The 16,298-nt window shown below is 46.0% G+C and overlaps 1 protein-coding gene across 3 annotated transcripts in view; it reads right to left on the bottom strand.

Annotated features, from left to right (window-relative positions):
* SUPT20H (SPT20 homolog, SAGA complex component) overlaps nt 1-15,896 on the bottom strand; it is a 58,175-nt gene extending 42,279 nt beyond the window's left edge. The window contains exons 1-6 of one of the 3 annotated variants that reach the window (XM_083169768.1): nt 15,704-15,896; nt 8,320-8,403; nt 8,177-8,206; nt 4,860-4,918; nt 3,261-3,327; nt 171-297 (exon numbers count right to left, since the gene is read on the bottom strand). In XM_083169768.1, the coding sequence (XP_083025894.1) occupies nt 171-297; nt 3,261-3,327; nt 4,860-4,918; nt 8,177-8,206; nt 8,320-8,322 (286 nt within the window). In that variant the 5' untranslated portion in view covers nt 8,323-8,403; nt 15,704-15,896. Of the gene's footprint in view, nt 1-170; nt 298-3,260; nt 3,328-4,859; nt 4,919-8,176; nt 8,213-8,319; nt 8,404-15,703 lie in introns of all 3 variants that reach the window. The other 2 variants (XM_083169767.1, XM_083169769.1) reach the window with 2 other exon arrangements.
* Nucleotides 15,897-16,298: the final 402 nt, after the last annotated feature.

Here is a 16,298-nt window from a genome sequence, read left to right as displayed (position 1 = left end):
CAGCTGGTAGTATCCTTACGATTACAATGATGGTGGATCCTGAATGGTGAGTAGGCTATTAGCATTGGTTATAACAGTCACCATGTGCACTCTACCCAGATGGATTTTACCACTGGGATGCTGACCGCTGCTAGGTCTTTAAGTGAAGTGAGAATGTAACAGTTCAGTACCTGATCCATTCTTGCCCCGAAGCATCAGAGAGTAGCCCTCATTCCCAGGATACAGGTTGACTACTAAGCATGACAGAGACTCCTGCTGTACCAGCTTTTCCAAAAGATTCACATTTCTCCTTAGATTCTGTGACAGAAGAACACAAAGCGGGAAAATGATTCAATGCTACACAGAAAACTACCAAAGAATAAAACATCAGAATTGTGCCTCTTTTACTTTATAACTATGCATGTATGGTTATGTTTGCACTGTTAAATTTTAAGGCAGTGATTTTCAACCTTTTTACCTTGCGGCACACTAAATAAGATTTTAAAATTGCCAAGGCACACCTTGAGATTCCCACAGGGCAAAACACATTGGCCCCCACAGGAAACAACAAACCTATTGGCCCCCATATAAAAAACAATCACACTGGTCCCCACAGGTAACAAAAATAAAATACATCGTCCCTTTACATGAAAAGAAGAGACCAGTAAATAACAGTTGAACTGGTGGTGGCTGTAAACTGGTTTGGGCATCTCTAGATCTGGGGGCACACTTGAGAACAGCTCAAGGTACACTAGTGTGCCATGGCACAGTGGTTGAAAAACACTGTGTTAAGGTAAAAACGGCAAAAATAATAAAATAAGCTATACATAATAATAGACTGCATGTAAGGTCTTCTAAGCCGTATGTTTGATTTGTGCATCAGCCCATGCAATCTATTATAGCAGAGATCTATACAGCAACAGAATGATCCAGCAAGAATATGACATGAAAAGCAGTAACCACAAGAACTGCATTATTTTTTGATATCGCTACCCCTGTGCATTGCAATACATACATTTCTTTGACAGTGTATTTGGTATGAAATAAAGACAGATGTAAACTGAAGCGATCTTGTGAAAGATCTAAAGGCCCATATACACTAGGCCTGGGGTAGCCAACCCTAGTCCTCCAGAGCTACCAACAGTGCATGTTTTGCAGGTCTCCTCACAGAGGGGCAGATGTATCATAGCAGCGCTTATCGCGCCGCTATGATACTTCCTGCTTCGCCTCAATAGCGAGGCGAAGCAGGAAGGGACATCGACAAGATGTATTAACATCTTGTGTGCCGAAGCGGGGGAGCGTTAACTCCCCCCTTCGGCGATGTCCCTTTCTGGAGATAGCGCATCAGTATTAACTGATGCGCTATCTCCTGTCCCCCGGCCGGCCGCACTGGGCATGCGCGAGATCTCGCAAAAACCGCGAGATCTCCAGCGCAGCCCAAGCCAGACGCAGGGCTAGCGTTGTCCCCATAGTGGGGGATAGGACAACGCTAGCCCTGAGCTGGCGAAGCGGCCGGGGCGAATTAACGCCTTGAAGGCTGTTAATACATCGCCCCGGCCGTTAATCCCTGGGGGGGATTGCAGGGACAGCCCCGCCGAGCGTAACTCGGCGGGCTGTCACTAGCGCACGTTAGGTGCGCTAGTAATACATTAGGTACAGACGTAATCCCCCCCAGTTAACCAGCGTTAAGTGCATTTTTGCACTTAACGCTGGTTAATACATCTGCCCCAATATCACAAGTGAGCTAATTAGCTCCATCTGTGGATCTTTTAAAATGTGTCAGTGCAGCTGTGCAGCAGCTAGGTTTTCTGAAAAATGTGAACTGTTGGTAGCTCTCGAGGGCTAGGGTTGGCTACCACTGCACTAGGCCATGGGTCTTCAAACTGTGGCCCTCCAGATGTTGTGGAACTACATGTCCCAGCATGCCCTGACAGTTTTGGCATGCTCTTATAGGAAAAAATGTGGCAATGCATGTTGGAACATGTAGTTTCACAACATCTGGAGGGCCACAGTTTGAAGACCCATGCACTAGGCGGTTTTGAGCTGAAAGCAGCTCACTTTTACCGTTTGAGCCACTTTCAGCTCACCCAATGTGTTTGGCCCGGTGCCGCTCATCTGGCGGACGAGTGTATGCACGGAGCAATTTTGAGCCCAGTGATTTTCCCAATCATCGCTGTGCATAAACCTGTAATCACAGGCCATACGCTGTGTGATTGACAGCGTTTTCTGGGAGTGCCGGCCGTTGGGAGTGAGGGCATTTGAAGTAGTCAGCAACCCAGATCTTCCCATGGCCATCGCAGCACCAAGTAAGTATTGACTTACACGCATTGCACGCGAGGGGAAATCCATTCAATGATGAGTGGATTTCTCCCTCTTCGCACGGCTGCAGCCCTGCGATCTGGTCTGAATAGGCCCCTTGGTCCATAGATTGGCAATATCATTGGTTGCTCCGTTTCTGACTTATGTGTCAAAATGTCCGCCTGCCATTTACAATGCACACCATTGTGCTCTGGAAAATGTGACAGTTGGCAAACTTTCTAGAAAACCGATGCAATTAATTACAAAGCCTTGTATCACGGTATGTGTGGTTACTTAATAATGTGCATTTTTTTTAGTAAGAAAAATTTATAAATCAGCAATTATTTAAATGTGATGTTTAGAACACTGCGTGCTGCGCTCTAACAATCTGCTGTGCATCTTTAATGTGTTACGTAACAAAACAGAAATATAAAAAACAAACTGGCACAATTCAAATGCTCTTTTCTTTAAACATTATAGTGTGACAGTGCCATAAAGCAGCTGAAATAATTAGTCAGGGACCCCCCGTGTCTCTGCGGAGCCATAAACCCACTGCACATCTACATGCCCTGCTAATGGGTTCCACATGTATCCCAATCTGAATACACCAGAAATACCTGGGAGAGAATAAAATACGGTCCTAAAACACTGAAAGCAGCGGGGGTGATGGCTTCCAGTCACAAAATGAATGTACCAGCACCAGCTGAAGGTTCACTTGACAGTGAGAGGAAATGAAATCACATTTAATGGTAGAGTGATCTAGCATACCAAATTCAGAACATCAATGTTTCCATTTTACTGAAGGCAAAAGTTCTAAAAAATAAGAACCTACACCACATTTTTCAAATTGACACCTTACACTATACAGGGTAACTAAATATTATTTTTTATAGTAAAAAAAAAAGAAAGTTTTACCAGCCACTCTTACCATAGAGAATTGCTGTATTACAAAATCTAGATGTAAATAATAATGGAAAATTTACCTTAACTTCCGGTTCCTTTTCACATTCTTCTATATACAGGTCATAGAGCTTGTGGAACAAAGATTTTCTGTAACAGAAAGACATGCAAGAGATTGCTGTAGTATAAAGACTAATACAGGTCGAAACTCCCGTAACCGTAGATCTATTAGCAGAAATATTCCAAAAACCGTGATTTTTGGGGAAATATTTAAAAAAAAAAATTATTTTCCCTGCCCCTTTTTTCATACTTACCAAGCCCCCCGATGTCCACGGCGGCCTTCAGGATCTTCTTCAGTGGTCCCAGGAGTGCATTGCGCGAGTGACTTCACCAGAATGCCCGTGCACTTGCGCAATGCACTCCTGGGGCCGCTGAAGAAGATCCTGAAGGCCTCCGTGTATGCCGGGGGACACTGTGGAAGTCGTGGGACCATTGGGGCACCAACAAGGGACCAGGTAAGTATTTTTTTTTTTTATTATTCCAAAAACCGTAAATATCCCTTATCCAAAATTCTCGTGGTCCCGAGCATTTCGTATAAGGGATACTTGACCTGTATATAATATCAACAATGACTTGTATATTAAGCCGGAGGTACTAATATTATACACATTTTGAAATTCAAAACTATTTATTTTTATTTAGATACAAACACAATCAGAGATCTATAAGTTGCCTTCTATGAGCCTGCTATTAACATTGAAATACATAGCAGGCAATTTCGCTAGTGAAAATAGGAGGCAATGTGACTGTTTGGACCCCCAGGGCTCCTGTACAGTAGCTACTTGCTAATACAAATCTATTGGCATCCAGCTGCATGTGATTCCTTGCAAATGTAATTACATTCCCAGAAAAAGCAATTGAAAGCAGCAATAAAGACTTGGAAACATGAGAAGTGGAGGTAGGAGGAGAACTAAGAGGACTTTAGCCTGAGAACCTTGTGGACCAAAGTGTGCTTACAAAGATAGTTACATGGTAGAAACATATTCCCAGAATACCCAAAGTATTGTATGTGAGACCACTGGTCACTGTAGGAAAATACATTACATGCTAAAATAGTTAGGCAAGGGTTAATATTATTACATTTTATTTATAAGGTGCCACAAGTGGTTTGCAGCGCCGTACAGATGGCACACATTAGAACAATACAGGGTACACAGAACTAAATATAACAGTAACGGAAGAACAAAAGCAGAGGACAGGTAACAATTAGCAGCACAGTTAGTACATAATACAACTGTGATGTAAGGAAGCAGAGGAGCAGTCTGCATGTTACCAGGGGTAAGTGGTCAGTGGTAGAGATGAATGACCACAAGTGAGAAGAGATGCGGGTGTAGATGGTAGGTGGGTAAGCTGTAATTGATGTGCGAGAGAAGAGGGCTGTGAGAACAGGAGGGAAGAGGGTCCTGCTCCAAGGAGCTTACAGTCTAGGGGAGAGGGGAGACAGAAAGGAGACCTGAGGTGCAGCCAAGGAGGCCTGAAGGCAGGAAGTGAGCATGGCTGGGATGGTCCGGACATGAGGCGGCAGGTAGGGAGAGCGGCCTCGGTACTAGATTATGCAGGAGGGTATGATGAACAGGTGGATTTCAGTGAATGTTTCATTTGAAGGGTTCATTTATAATTACCGGCCTCCGGAGGAATGCTTGCGTTTTGGGGGTCTCTGTCTGGCACTCTCAATGATATACTGGAAAAAAGAAACAGTATCAATATAATGGCAGATATTCAATGCTGTGGGCGAGCGGTGACAGCGAACAGAGCTTCCTGCTCGCTGTCACCACTCACCCTGTCAGTATTCAATGCACCCCCCCTCATACGCCAATTTCCCCTCGCTCCATTCTTTGAGGGGGGGGGATTTGGCGTATGCGGCTCCAGAAGCAGCGAGACTCGCGGCTAAATACAGCGGGTTTTCTGCATTAGCCGTGGGTCTCGCTGTTTTGGGGAATTCTCGCTGTCCTGTGACGGCGAGGATATCCGCAGAACGTTGAATAGAGCAAGCGGCTGGCGCGGGGGTTAAACAGCGAGGATCGTTGGTTTTCTGCAATCCTCGCTGTTTAACCCCCTCGCCGGCAGCATTGAATACCTGCCAATGTCTAAATGATGGTAACTTTTAAGCAAAATAAAAAGTTTGCGCACCTAGTTTAAGTTTACCTTTGTTATCATACGGATACAATGAAAGTGTTCAGTGTATTTCTATTCTTCTATAAATGTGATTATCAAGTAAGTGCAAATAATCAACACATTTCCCTAGCAAAAGACAATGGGTGTGAATCTTCCAGTGTTGCCCAGTGTTTGACTTAACCAGGATCTATGTGATACCCCTTTTACACCGCCGAAAAATCCGGGTCAGCGGCGGGTCAGACCCGGATCCGCGGCGGTGTAAATGGGGGGTATCCGTTTCCATTTACACGGGTCCTCTACCCAGGTCCTGACCTGGGTAGAACACGGATAGGACCCGTGTAAATGTCGGTGTAAATGGTCCCGCTGCGGGTGCAGGCACCCGCAGCGGGTCCACAGCGTGCAGCGCTGGGGAAGATGTTCCCAGCTGCTGCGGGAGGAGGGGGGTCCCTGCGGCTGCTGAGGAGAGGGGGGTACCTGTCAGCCTGCTGTGCTGGGGGTACGGGGGTGCTGGGGGTACCTGTCCTGCCTGCGGTCGGATCTCAGCGGAGAAGATGATGTGCGCCGCTGCTGTATCACCCCCCTCCCCCCCATCCGGCAGCCGGTCCCTGCGGCGTATGGAGTGTCAGTATCGGCGGTCCCTCCAGCGCATAGGAACTAGTACTAGTTCCCATGCGCCAGAGGGACCCCCGCCACTGACACTCCATACGCCGCACGCCGCAGGGACCGTCTGCCGGGGAGGGGGGGTGGGGGTGGGGGGGGGGGTGGTGGTGGTACAGCAACGGCGCACATCATCTTCTCCGCTGAGATCCGACCGCAGACAGGACAGGTACCTTCAGCACCCCTTGCACCCCCCAGCACCCCGGTACCCCCAGGTACACCAAGCACAGCAGGCAGGACAGGTACACTCCGGCACCCCCAGCACCTTAAAAAAAAAAACACTTAACCTGGGTCAGCCCTGATATATATATATATATATATATATATATATATATATATATATATTATATATTTCTATATATATATATATATTTCTATATATATATATATATATATATATATATATATATATATGTTTCTATAAATATATATATAAAATATTATTTAAGGCAGGGCTGACCCAGGTTCAGTGTAAATGGTGCAGACCCAGGTCCGACCCAGGTCAAAGTGCTGTGTAAATGGGGTATAAAGCAGGGTCAGACCCTGGATACTCCAGCATTCAAAGACCAGGGTCCGACCAGGGTTTTTGGTGTAAAAGGGGTATTACTGGGTGGAAGTCTTCCCAGAGCTTTGTACACTCCCCTGGTTTACCACAATGTTCTGTACAGGGATAGCACGACAGAATACACATGCTAAGCTATTGCAGTGCACTACAATAACATATGGTACTAAACCAGGAGAGCACAGGGAGCCCAGGACCCAGGAACCGCATATTGGGAGTGTAAGCAGATGTTGGCCTGCAGTCTCTATAGTTCCAGGCATTGTGGACTGTGTAGAAACATCCGAAGAATGCGAGTGCTAGGTAAAGGAGTGCACTGCTTCCCATTTACTCTGTGTATGCCTGGGGGACCTTTTCAAACAAGCATGCTACTGTCCAAGTGTGGTCCGACCCCATAAGTGTGGTAATCCTGCTACCTGTATGCTCCAGAGTTCTGAAGGTGCAAACAGAAAGAGAAGAGTGTCCCCTCCACTGGCGCTTCCATAGAATAATACGTCCCTCCAACAAGGGATACGGTCCTCTTCTCCGAATGTATAAGGAAGATCAGCACATGGGTGGGATAAATACCGTACGCCCCTTCTTCTGAGACTACAATCCTCTTCTCCACCTCTATGTACAAACATTAATTCCACAAAAAGGGATTCCCTGTATCTCCGTTTAAGAGATTTAGGAGAAATAATACATTTGCATATAGTGTAACAAAATTTTTGGTACTTATGTATTATCTGGACTCCCATGTTAAATGCACCCCATTTTTTCATACTCCTACTATCCAACTACGCATGGAGTTAATTTTATATAGTGTGGCGAGCGCAGCGAGCCACCGTGCCCGAAGCGTGGCGAGCGCAGCGAGCCCCGCGAGGGGACGCGGTCTCATAAGAAAAATGGGAGCCCAGATATTACATAAGTACCAAATTTTTTAACACTATATGAAATTTTATTATTTCTTTTGGGGACCCACTAATACACCACGCATTACATCTGAGTGGGATCGTCCTAAACGGAGATACGGGGAATCCCTTTTTTGTGGAATTAATGTTTGTACATAGAGGCGGAGAAGAGGATCATATTCTCAAAAGAAGGGGCGTACGGTATTTACCACACCCTTGTGCTGTTCTTCCTTATACATTCGGAGAAGAGGACCGTATCCCTTGTTGGAGGGATGTATTATTCTCTTGAAGCGCCAGTGGAGGGGACACTCTTCTCTCTCTGTTTGTGACAGCGAGGATTCCCCCGGAACGTTGAATATGGCAATCGGCCGGCGAGGGGGTTAAACGGCTAGGATCGTAGGGTTTTCTGCGATCCTCGCTGTTTAACCCCCTCGCTGGCCATGGCAACCTCTACCTAGACCCTGTATTATCTTCTAACCCACACTGTTTTGGTAAAGCTAAGAAGCAAAGTCCAAGCTGTGCTTAGTGGAGAACGCCGTCAGTAAAATCCTGCCTGAATAACTCATTACTGGGGGTGGCTTCACTCACTGGATGGAACTATGAACTGGTGTCATTTGTACAGGACCAGCCCCTCACACTGCCACAGAAACAACAGAAAAAGATTTATGCTTTATAAAATAAAATCAGACCATCAAAAATAGAAAAAGTTACTGCTCACCTCAGCCCGATCCAGTGCCAATTCTAACGTCTGTTGCTGGAAGAAAGACAGAATTTATTTTTCAGGATATCCAGGTTTTCTACTTGCCTTTCACAAAGTCAAAACACTGTCAGGGAATACTATAAACAGTTCCGGATACTCACCATCGTGGCTGAAGCTGGTCCGCCTAAGAGGTGGAGCGGGTCACTGTATGTGTGGGACCATGTTTATCTGTAGTGGTTACGGTGCTGCAACCAAAACAAGCACAGTGATTATATAAGAACTGCTTTAGTAATATGGTAATAGATATGGGGAAAAGTTGTACAAGCAGCCACATAGATACTTTGTTGGGGTGTCCACCACAAGATATTTTATCTAGATTTGCTAAATGTAGGGGTAACCACTATTAGGGAGAATTCAAGTAGCCCCACAATTTTATGGGAAAAAAAAGGCCTTTCACTGCAATTTTTTGCCAAATTGTTTTCCAGGCAATTTAACTGTAACCTTTTTTTTCCTCCTGAAAAATGTCCCCTTTTTAGGGGAAGACGAATTGCTAAAACAGGGCAATCATCCAAACAGGGCACTTATCAAGGGAAAAAGTCTCGGCCTATACAGTACAGGTCAGGGGCATGCGCAAACCAGCAAACTACGGTACTTTGAAGCATGCGCCATAAATCCTCGGTATCTGATTGGGTGTGGTATAGGGGTCCGACAGTCGGGATCCAGACTGTCATTAGCCCGACGTCGGGATGCCAACTGGTCGGGATCCCGACTGCCCGTACTCAGACAGCATGGTGAGCGCAACAAAGCCCCTTGCGGATTCCCTGCGCTCGCCATGCTGCGGGCACAGTGGCGCGCTACGAACGCCACCTATTCTATTCTCCCTCTATGGGGGTCGTGGACCCCCATGAGGGAAAATAGCAGGTGGCCGTTGGGAACCCGGCTGTCAGTGTTTTGCCAGTTGGGATCCCGACGTTGGGTAAATGCCTGTTGGGATCCCGTCCGGCACCCATCTGAATGAAGGACAATGTTCGTTAGTATAGATAACTACTCACTGCATTTATATGCCAGTCATAAACAGGTGTATTAGCCTGCGAAGGCTCTGGCGAGATTCTGGAGAGTTTGGATGTATTTTTATAGCGTCAATCATCATCACTGTGAAATAGGGCCAGACTATGTAATATCACTAGAAGCCATGTCACAAAATACAATGTGTTCATGACTTTCTCAAACAATATTACCGATCCCAGTTATTGACCCTGTACTAAACACCAAACGAACAACCCAATGGATTCAACCAGGAGCCTTATACTTCTGCATTATTCATTAACTGTAAATATGACACTATTTGATTTAATGCCCTCTAGTTTCTATGTAGGACTGAGGACTAGGCATACATCTCCCATTAGCTGCCCCCCAGCTGCTTCGCAAGCACAAGCCAGCATTGTCCTATCCCCACTGCAGGGACAGCGCTAGCCCTGCTCCTGGCTCCGCTCAAGTCCTCACGAGAATAGCCAGATCTGGTGCATGCCCAGTGAGCCGGCCGGGCAGGCAGAGACAGCGTGTCAGTCTGAACTGATGCCCTGTCTCCAGAGAGCGACACCCCTGGCAGGAAAGAAGAACTGCACAGGTTTTGATAGGTGCAGTGTAGTAGAATGAACACTACACCCATACACACTATTCGCATTCGTTTATAAGTGCAACAAATTCCCACATCGCTGTACATGAAGTAACAAGAGAAATAAACAGGGTAATCAAATGACCATATTTACATAACTATAAACATACATGTGGCCTGATTCAGGTTTACTCAGTAAGCTGCCAGCATCGCAGATTACAGAGCTCCTGAGAAGCCGCCCAGCCATCGATTCCCCTCATTAACAAGCGAGGGAATGTGTAACGAAAACACATCCCATCGCATGCCTCCGATGTAGGATAAATTATTCAATGGTCGCTGACCATCAAATTATTTCTCCTGCCATCGCACAAAAACGTTAGTGGAAACTGACTTTTATTTGCGAGCGCCAGGACAAAGAAATGGCGGGTGGCTGATGCATACACATACCCTCAAACTGTACTGTTTTAGCCGGTACAGTACAGTTTTTTAACAAGTCTGTACCGGCTAAAATAAATTGAACCGATTGTAGCAATGTTTAAAAATCCATCGCTAAAGGACTCTGGGAGATGTAGTTCACTGCTCCCCAGGAAGCGTGGGGGAGCGGCTGGCCAGGACTACATCTTCCAGGGTGCACAGCGGTGGGACGTGGGCAGGCCCGCCTTCCCCTGCGTCCCACGAGAGGCTGCTGACCCCGGATTTCACCTGCACATAGCGCCCTATCAGAAAGGTCACCCGGACTCGGGCGCCGCCATGACACCACCGGAAAACCCAGCTGTGGGGGGCAGCGTGTGCGAGCCTCTCCCCCCTCCAAGTGCCCTCTCCCCTCTTGCCCTCTCCGGGCTGGACAGGCGGATTGGAACCCTTACCCCGCGCACCTCAACGTGACCTGCCTGGCCTGGGCGCTGAGTCAGGGGATCCAGGTATCCAGGTGAGCAGGGACCGGGGGGTGGGGGACACAGAGGCCGGGGCTCACGGACCACGCCCACTTTACAAATGACCACGCCCTCTATCTATGGCCACACCCCCTGGCCTGTACCGATTTTTACGTTGAAATTGTTGGAGGGTATGCATACATACATGGGGAGGGGGTGTTCAATTATGTCTATATTTTGGGACTAGCTGTAAAATCCAGACATATCTATTCAATGAGGCTGCTTTCGAGGTTCTTTTCTGTCAATGCAGGTTTGACTTTTATTATAATAAAGAGGTTGTTACACTGTTCTAGAGAGGTGACCATGTATATCTCACATCAGATATAGGCTTGGTCACACACAGAAATAGGCATGCCCCACATCAATTTAAGCAGCTTGAGCATATTATTCACATAGCAATGCAAAGAAGATGCATTTGCAGCAAATCTCGCATTTCCAAACTGGTGGCTAGTGGAATTATTGTGCAAGAACCCGGATAAATACCGACAGACGGAAAAAAAATTGTATATTGGTTGCAAATAAAGTTCTATATTTTAAACATGATTTTTCTCCACTGTACTATGTTTATTATTCTTGCTATCTACATTAGATTTGCACTATATAGTCATTGCTGCCCTGTCTATCTGGGTTTTGATTTGTGCTGCCATGGGAGCGCGCATCGGGATCGCAAGGTAAAAAACCTGCATACGATTTTGACTATATAGTCAAAATCTCATGCTGATTGTACCCGTATGTACACACCATAAAAGTCGAATAGCAAGGGAATCTCACTGTGTGTACACACCATAAACGTATACCCGCTGACATTGGTTGCAGCAGCGACCCAGCGGGATACATACACACTTACCGATGCCGGGGGGTGAGGGACCAAGGGCTGGGGGGGGGGACGACGACGACTAGGAACCCCTCTTATGTTCTGATGCGGGAGTGGGTTGTTAACGACGGGTGGAGGCGCATCGTTAACGATATTCAGTGTACATACTAGGCTATATTGTTCACAATACCACTCAGTAAGCCCTTTCTGAACAATTTTGCCTAGTGTGTATGGGGCTAAAACACTGTACAGACTCGATTTGCATGCTCAATTTCACCACAGGGATCCAAAGGTGCAGAAGTCCCACCAGGCATACATACACATCTCCAGGAATATCCAGGTTTAGCATTGATTTCTATTGCCAGCAACCATCATCCAATGAAAGTGGCTTTGTGTGTGTGTCAAATAAAAACAGACCACAATTCATGGCTCCTTTCCAGTGATCTGATGCTACATAGCACAGAACTGTGTTCACTGCAATTTATGTAATAATGGCTCAAATACATTCAAAGATCTTAAAAATCTGCATATAAATACATTTATGTTAATCAATACATTTAATTAATCAAAGCCTGGGGCCTGCATTCGCAGCAGTACTATTGTAAACTCACTTAAGTTGACGTGGCCTTGTGGCCCAAACCCCTGTTTTAATCACTGCAGGGGGTCCGGAGGATGCAAGCTGCCCGCTGAAAGAGCCTTGGCTGCATTGCTGGCTCCTACACAGGAACTATCAGAGTTCTTTACTTGTACTTGAGTAATGTACTTGAGTAATGGTACAGTGCCCTAACAGGCTTCTGTCATACAGGAGGATTCGGCAGTTTGGTGTCCTCACCACTGGTTACAACTGCTAATACCCAAGAAGTTAAGTCTCAGGTTTTCTGTATTTTGGAATATTTGCATAACATAATGAATTATCTTGGGGATTCTATAATCTTCTAGAAGGTGGTAAATATATATGGAGTTCTGCAAGGCTCAGTCATAGGATAGGCTTTTACCGTATTCAATATAAAATACTTCTACTCACATATAAATGTTAAGTGTTTATGCAGAACAATGAACATCACATATCTATCTATCTATCTTCTAAAAACTATATCTGTCAGGAATGCACACACAACAAACTATATCTGTCAGGAATGCACACACAACGATTATTTATTTCAAAAGGAATGCACATACAACGAATATTCTTTAACAGCATGGCGCGGAAAGTACGGGGGAGAAGACTTCCTGTTGTTTACATGCTGCGCTGATGGAGGGATGACGCAGCTAGTCAACACCCACATGGGCGTGCTGCTTTTGGGAGGAATGATCGCAGGAACGGGCTGCATATCGATTGAACGTGCGTACACATGTCACTTTTCTTTCGATATGGAGCCGTCCTGTCGGAAGAATATTAAGCAGCAAAGAACCTGCGACCGACCGACCGTGGACGGCCAAGAGCGTTTTTGGCCGTTTATCGATCGCAACGAAGGGATCGGGACAGCGTACACATATATACAATCGAACGGCCGTTCGTCCGCAGATCGGAAGAACGGCCCGACGATTGTACATATGTGTACCCAGCTTAAAGCTATTAACCATACTGCACCAGCATATATCTCTTTACTTATCACAAAATATCTCCCAAATCCGCCACTCCGCTCTGCACAAGATCTGCGTCTCTCCTCTGCACGGATCCCCAGCTCCCATTTACTATTAGAGGACTTTCATTGGGCTGTTCCCATCCTATGGAATGTCCTTCCACACACAATAAGATTCTCTACTAGCCTCCAGGCAAGCCTATCATATTTAAGTATCACATGCATAACCCTCTGAGGCACTTATGCATCTTATAGCTTTCCTTCTGGACCCGCAACTTGGTGGGACTGCTATGCTACAGTATTTACATGCGACGTCCAATGTACTCCCGTCCAAACAGTCGCAAGAAAAAGATTGTACTACCGTACACACTGTCTCGATTTGGGCTATTGACACGTCATATATGAACAAAATTATCATAATGGGCGGGGTTAGGGCATAATTATAGCAAACCACTATATAGACGGGTTACGCGAAATTAGTCAGCCGGCAGGGTGACTAAACTTCTATATAGATGGGTTATGCGTCTAAATTTTAGTCAGCCGGCAGGGTGACTAAAATGTAGACGCATAACCCGTCTATATAGAAGTTTATTTAGACGCATAACCCGTCTATATGTGCTGTAGGAGAGATCATGCAGCTATGGAACGCCCACATGGGCGTTCCAGCTTTGGCAGTATAGTCGCAAGAACGACCAGCATATTGATCGAACGTGCGTACACACTGCACTTTTGTTCCGATATGGACCCGGCCGGTCGGATGAAAATTAAACAGCACTGAACCTTCGACCGACCGAGTATGGACAAGACCGTTTTTGCCCGTTTATCGCTCGTACGGGACAGCGTACACACCTATACAATTGAACGGCCTTCCGACCCAGAACGGAAGAACGGCCCGACAATTGTATGTATGTGTACCCAGCTTAACCCTGTTTGTTTTATCACTGTCTACAATTGTACAGCGCAACGGAATCTTCTGCACTATATAAGAAACTGTAAATAAATAAATGTAGTAGATTCCTATGGTTCCTATGTTAGTTAATAAACCTCAGTGTATAAAATGACCTCCAAGGTGTATATGAATCATAAACGTCTTGTTTTGAGCATGAAGCAAAGTTTGTGCAAACTGAACCCTCAGAAAGCAAAGGTGGTACTATGTCAGTCACAATTTGGATTGCGGAATCTTTTGAATAGGAGAGTCAACCTGTATTATATCAAACTCACATATACATAACATGGAAAAATGAGTTCCAATTGCATAACTCCAACCCACTGAGAGTGAGCATGTGACATAGAAACACAAAATATACAAATAAATAATATTTCGCTTACAAATGGAGCGCTGATCACAGCGATAGTGATGTGAGGTTCAACATGTCGCTATCGCCCAAGCAATAGGCAAGACCCCACTCAGCACACAGCAGGGTGCATGGCTAGTGCCAGGATATGTGCTGAGCGATCGTGCTTAAGCCCGTCACACTGCACGGAGGCAGCAATCGCTCGGCTAGATAGATAGCATCTTCCTTATGAATACATAGGCAATCCACTGTAGGAGAAAGTAATGTAATGAATAAATATTGTTGGTCTGTAAATAAACACATTGGGCCAATTTTCTGTTTTGGGTGCAGTTAATACCCTTGCTGAGGGATGCCAGCAGTCAGAATACCAATGTCCGGCCTCCTGACTCCTGACCGATCCGAGGTCCCAGCAACTGCCCGGCGGGAGGCTGGACGCAATAACTCGCACAAGTGCATGGAGACCTGTAGGGGTAGGCTCAGTGGCGTAACTAGATATTCGTAGGCCCCATAGCAAAAGTTTGTAAGGGCCCCCTATTTAGCAACTGATGGTGATAAATGTATGTAAAACATATTAGTCAGTAAAGATGGGCCCCCTTCAGCTCTGGGCCCCATAGCAGCTGCACCCCTTGCACCTATGGTAGTTACGCCCTTGGGTAGGCTGCAGGGGCGATGGTTAGGATGATGGAGGGAGGGGGGTAGGGAGGGTTAGGAGCATGGGGGTTAAATTTAGGCGCTGGCAAGGAGGGTTAGGATCAGGCAGCAGGGCTGGGGGGGGGGGGGGGGGTTAGGTAAGTATACCATCACCTGTCAGGATTCAATCCTTCGGGATGCAGCTTGTGTCAGCATCCCAACCGCCGGTCATCTGTATATATCCTGTCAGCCCATACTACTGACATATTGGCTGGGGACACATCGCTCAGTGTAAATTGTGCTATGTGTTATAGTGTGTACACACTGGGAAAAGCTTATAAGTAGGAGGAGTGGTAATAGCACAGAAAGCAGGGGTTCATACATTTGTCACCGTTTACTACAATTAAGCTGGTATTACAATAGCAGGCCAGCAGCAGTGTGTCCGGGTACTGCCAGGCCTGAGGTGTCACCATTTATACCCCAGCACCACTAGATGAGCAGTGTCTAGTGCTCAGGGAAAGCTGGGAGTACACAACAGGTAGATATGAACAAAGCCTCATCAGCAACATTAAGGTCATTATTAATATGATGATAAAGCAATATATCGCTGCCTGAACACATCACAATGCATCCACCTTCCCTGTTCCTAGTGCTGGCACCGGCCCGTCCTGCTTACCTTCACCCGGGGGAACGGTAGCCGCCAGCCCTATTTCCTGCTCCTTGGTGCCCGGATACCAGGCGGCGGCGCTGAGCAAGAGGGACAGTAGCAGCGGCGACATAGGCAGGAGACTACATCTCCCGGCAGACCTTGCGACGACATTCAAATTCCGCTAGTTTTATTGAACGTGGCGAAGGAGACACGTACAGTGTGAGCAGTGAGACTGGAAAAGGATTATTAGTGATGTTTGTCCATAAAAGCCAGGCAGTAGAAAATAATTATGTATCTTGATGTTACTTAAGTTAAAAGAGTAAATGGCTGGTGCCTGTCAAGTTGGATTCATAAAGAAGATATTAAATAAAATAACAATACGAATTGTTACTGGGGGTTTGTACTGTGTGCTGGCTACTGATAGGTTTAAATGTAGTCAGTGTTTTTTTTTTATATATGAAATAACGAATTTGGTGCCTATTATTACAAATGTGAATGTTTGTTATGCTTCTGAATTAATACTGAGGTCAGCAATGGTTATATAATCGGCTTTTTAATGCACTTTACATTAATACTAGGCTGTGCACAGTGTACACAGGTCTCCAGGCCAGGGCCGTAACGA

The sequence above is a fragment of the Crinia signifera genome, chromosome 2, assembly GCF_055691185.1.
Source record: "Crinia signifera chromosome 2, ASM5569118v1, whole genome shotgun sequence".
In the NCBI taxonomy this organism is placed as follows: Eukaryota; Metazoa; Chordata; class Amphibia; order Anura; family Myobatrachidae; genus Crinia; species Crinia signifera.
The sequence above is the reverse complement of the archived record's forward strand: the minus strand, read 5'-3'. Positions and strand labels throughout refer to the sequence as shown.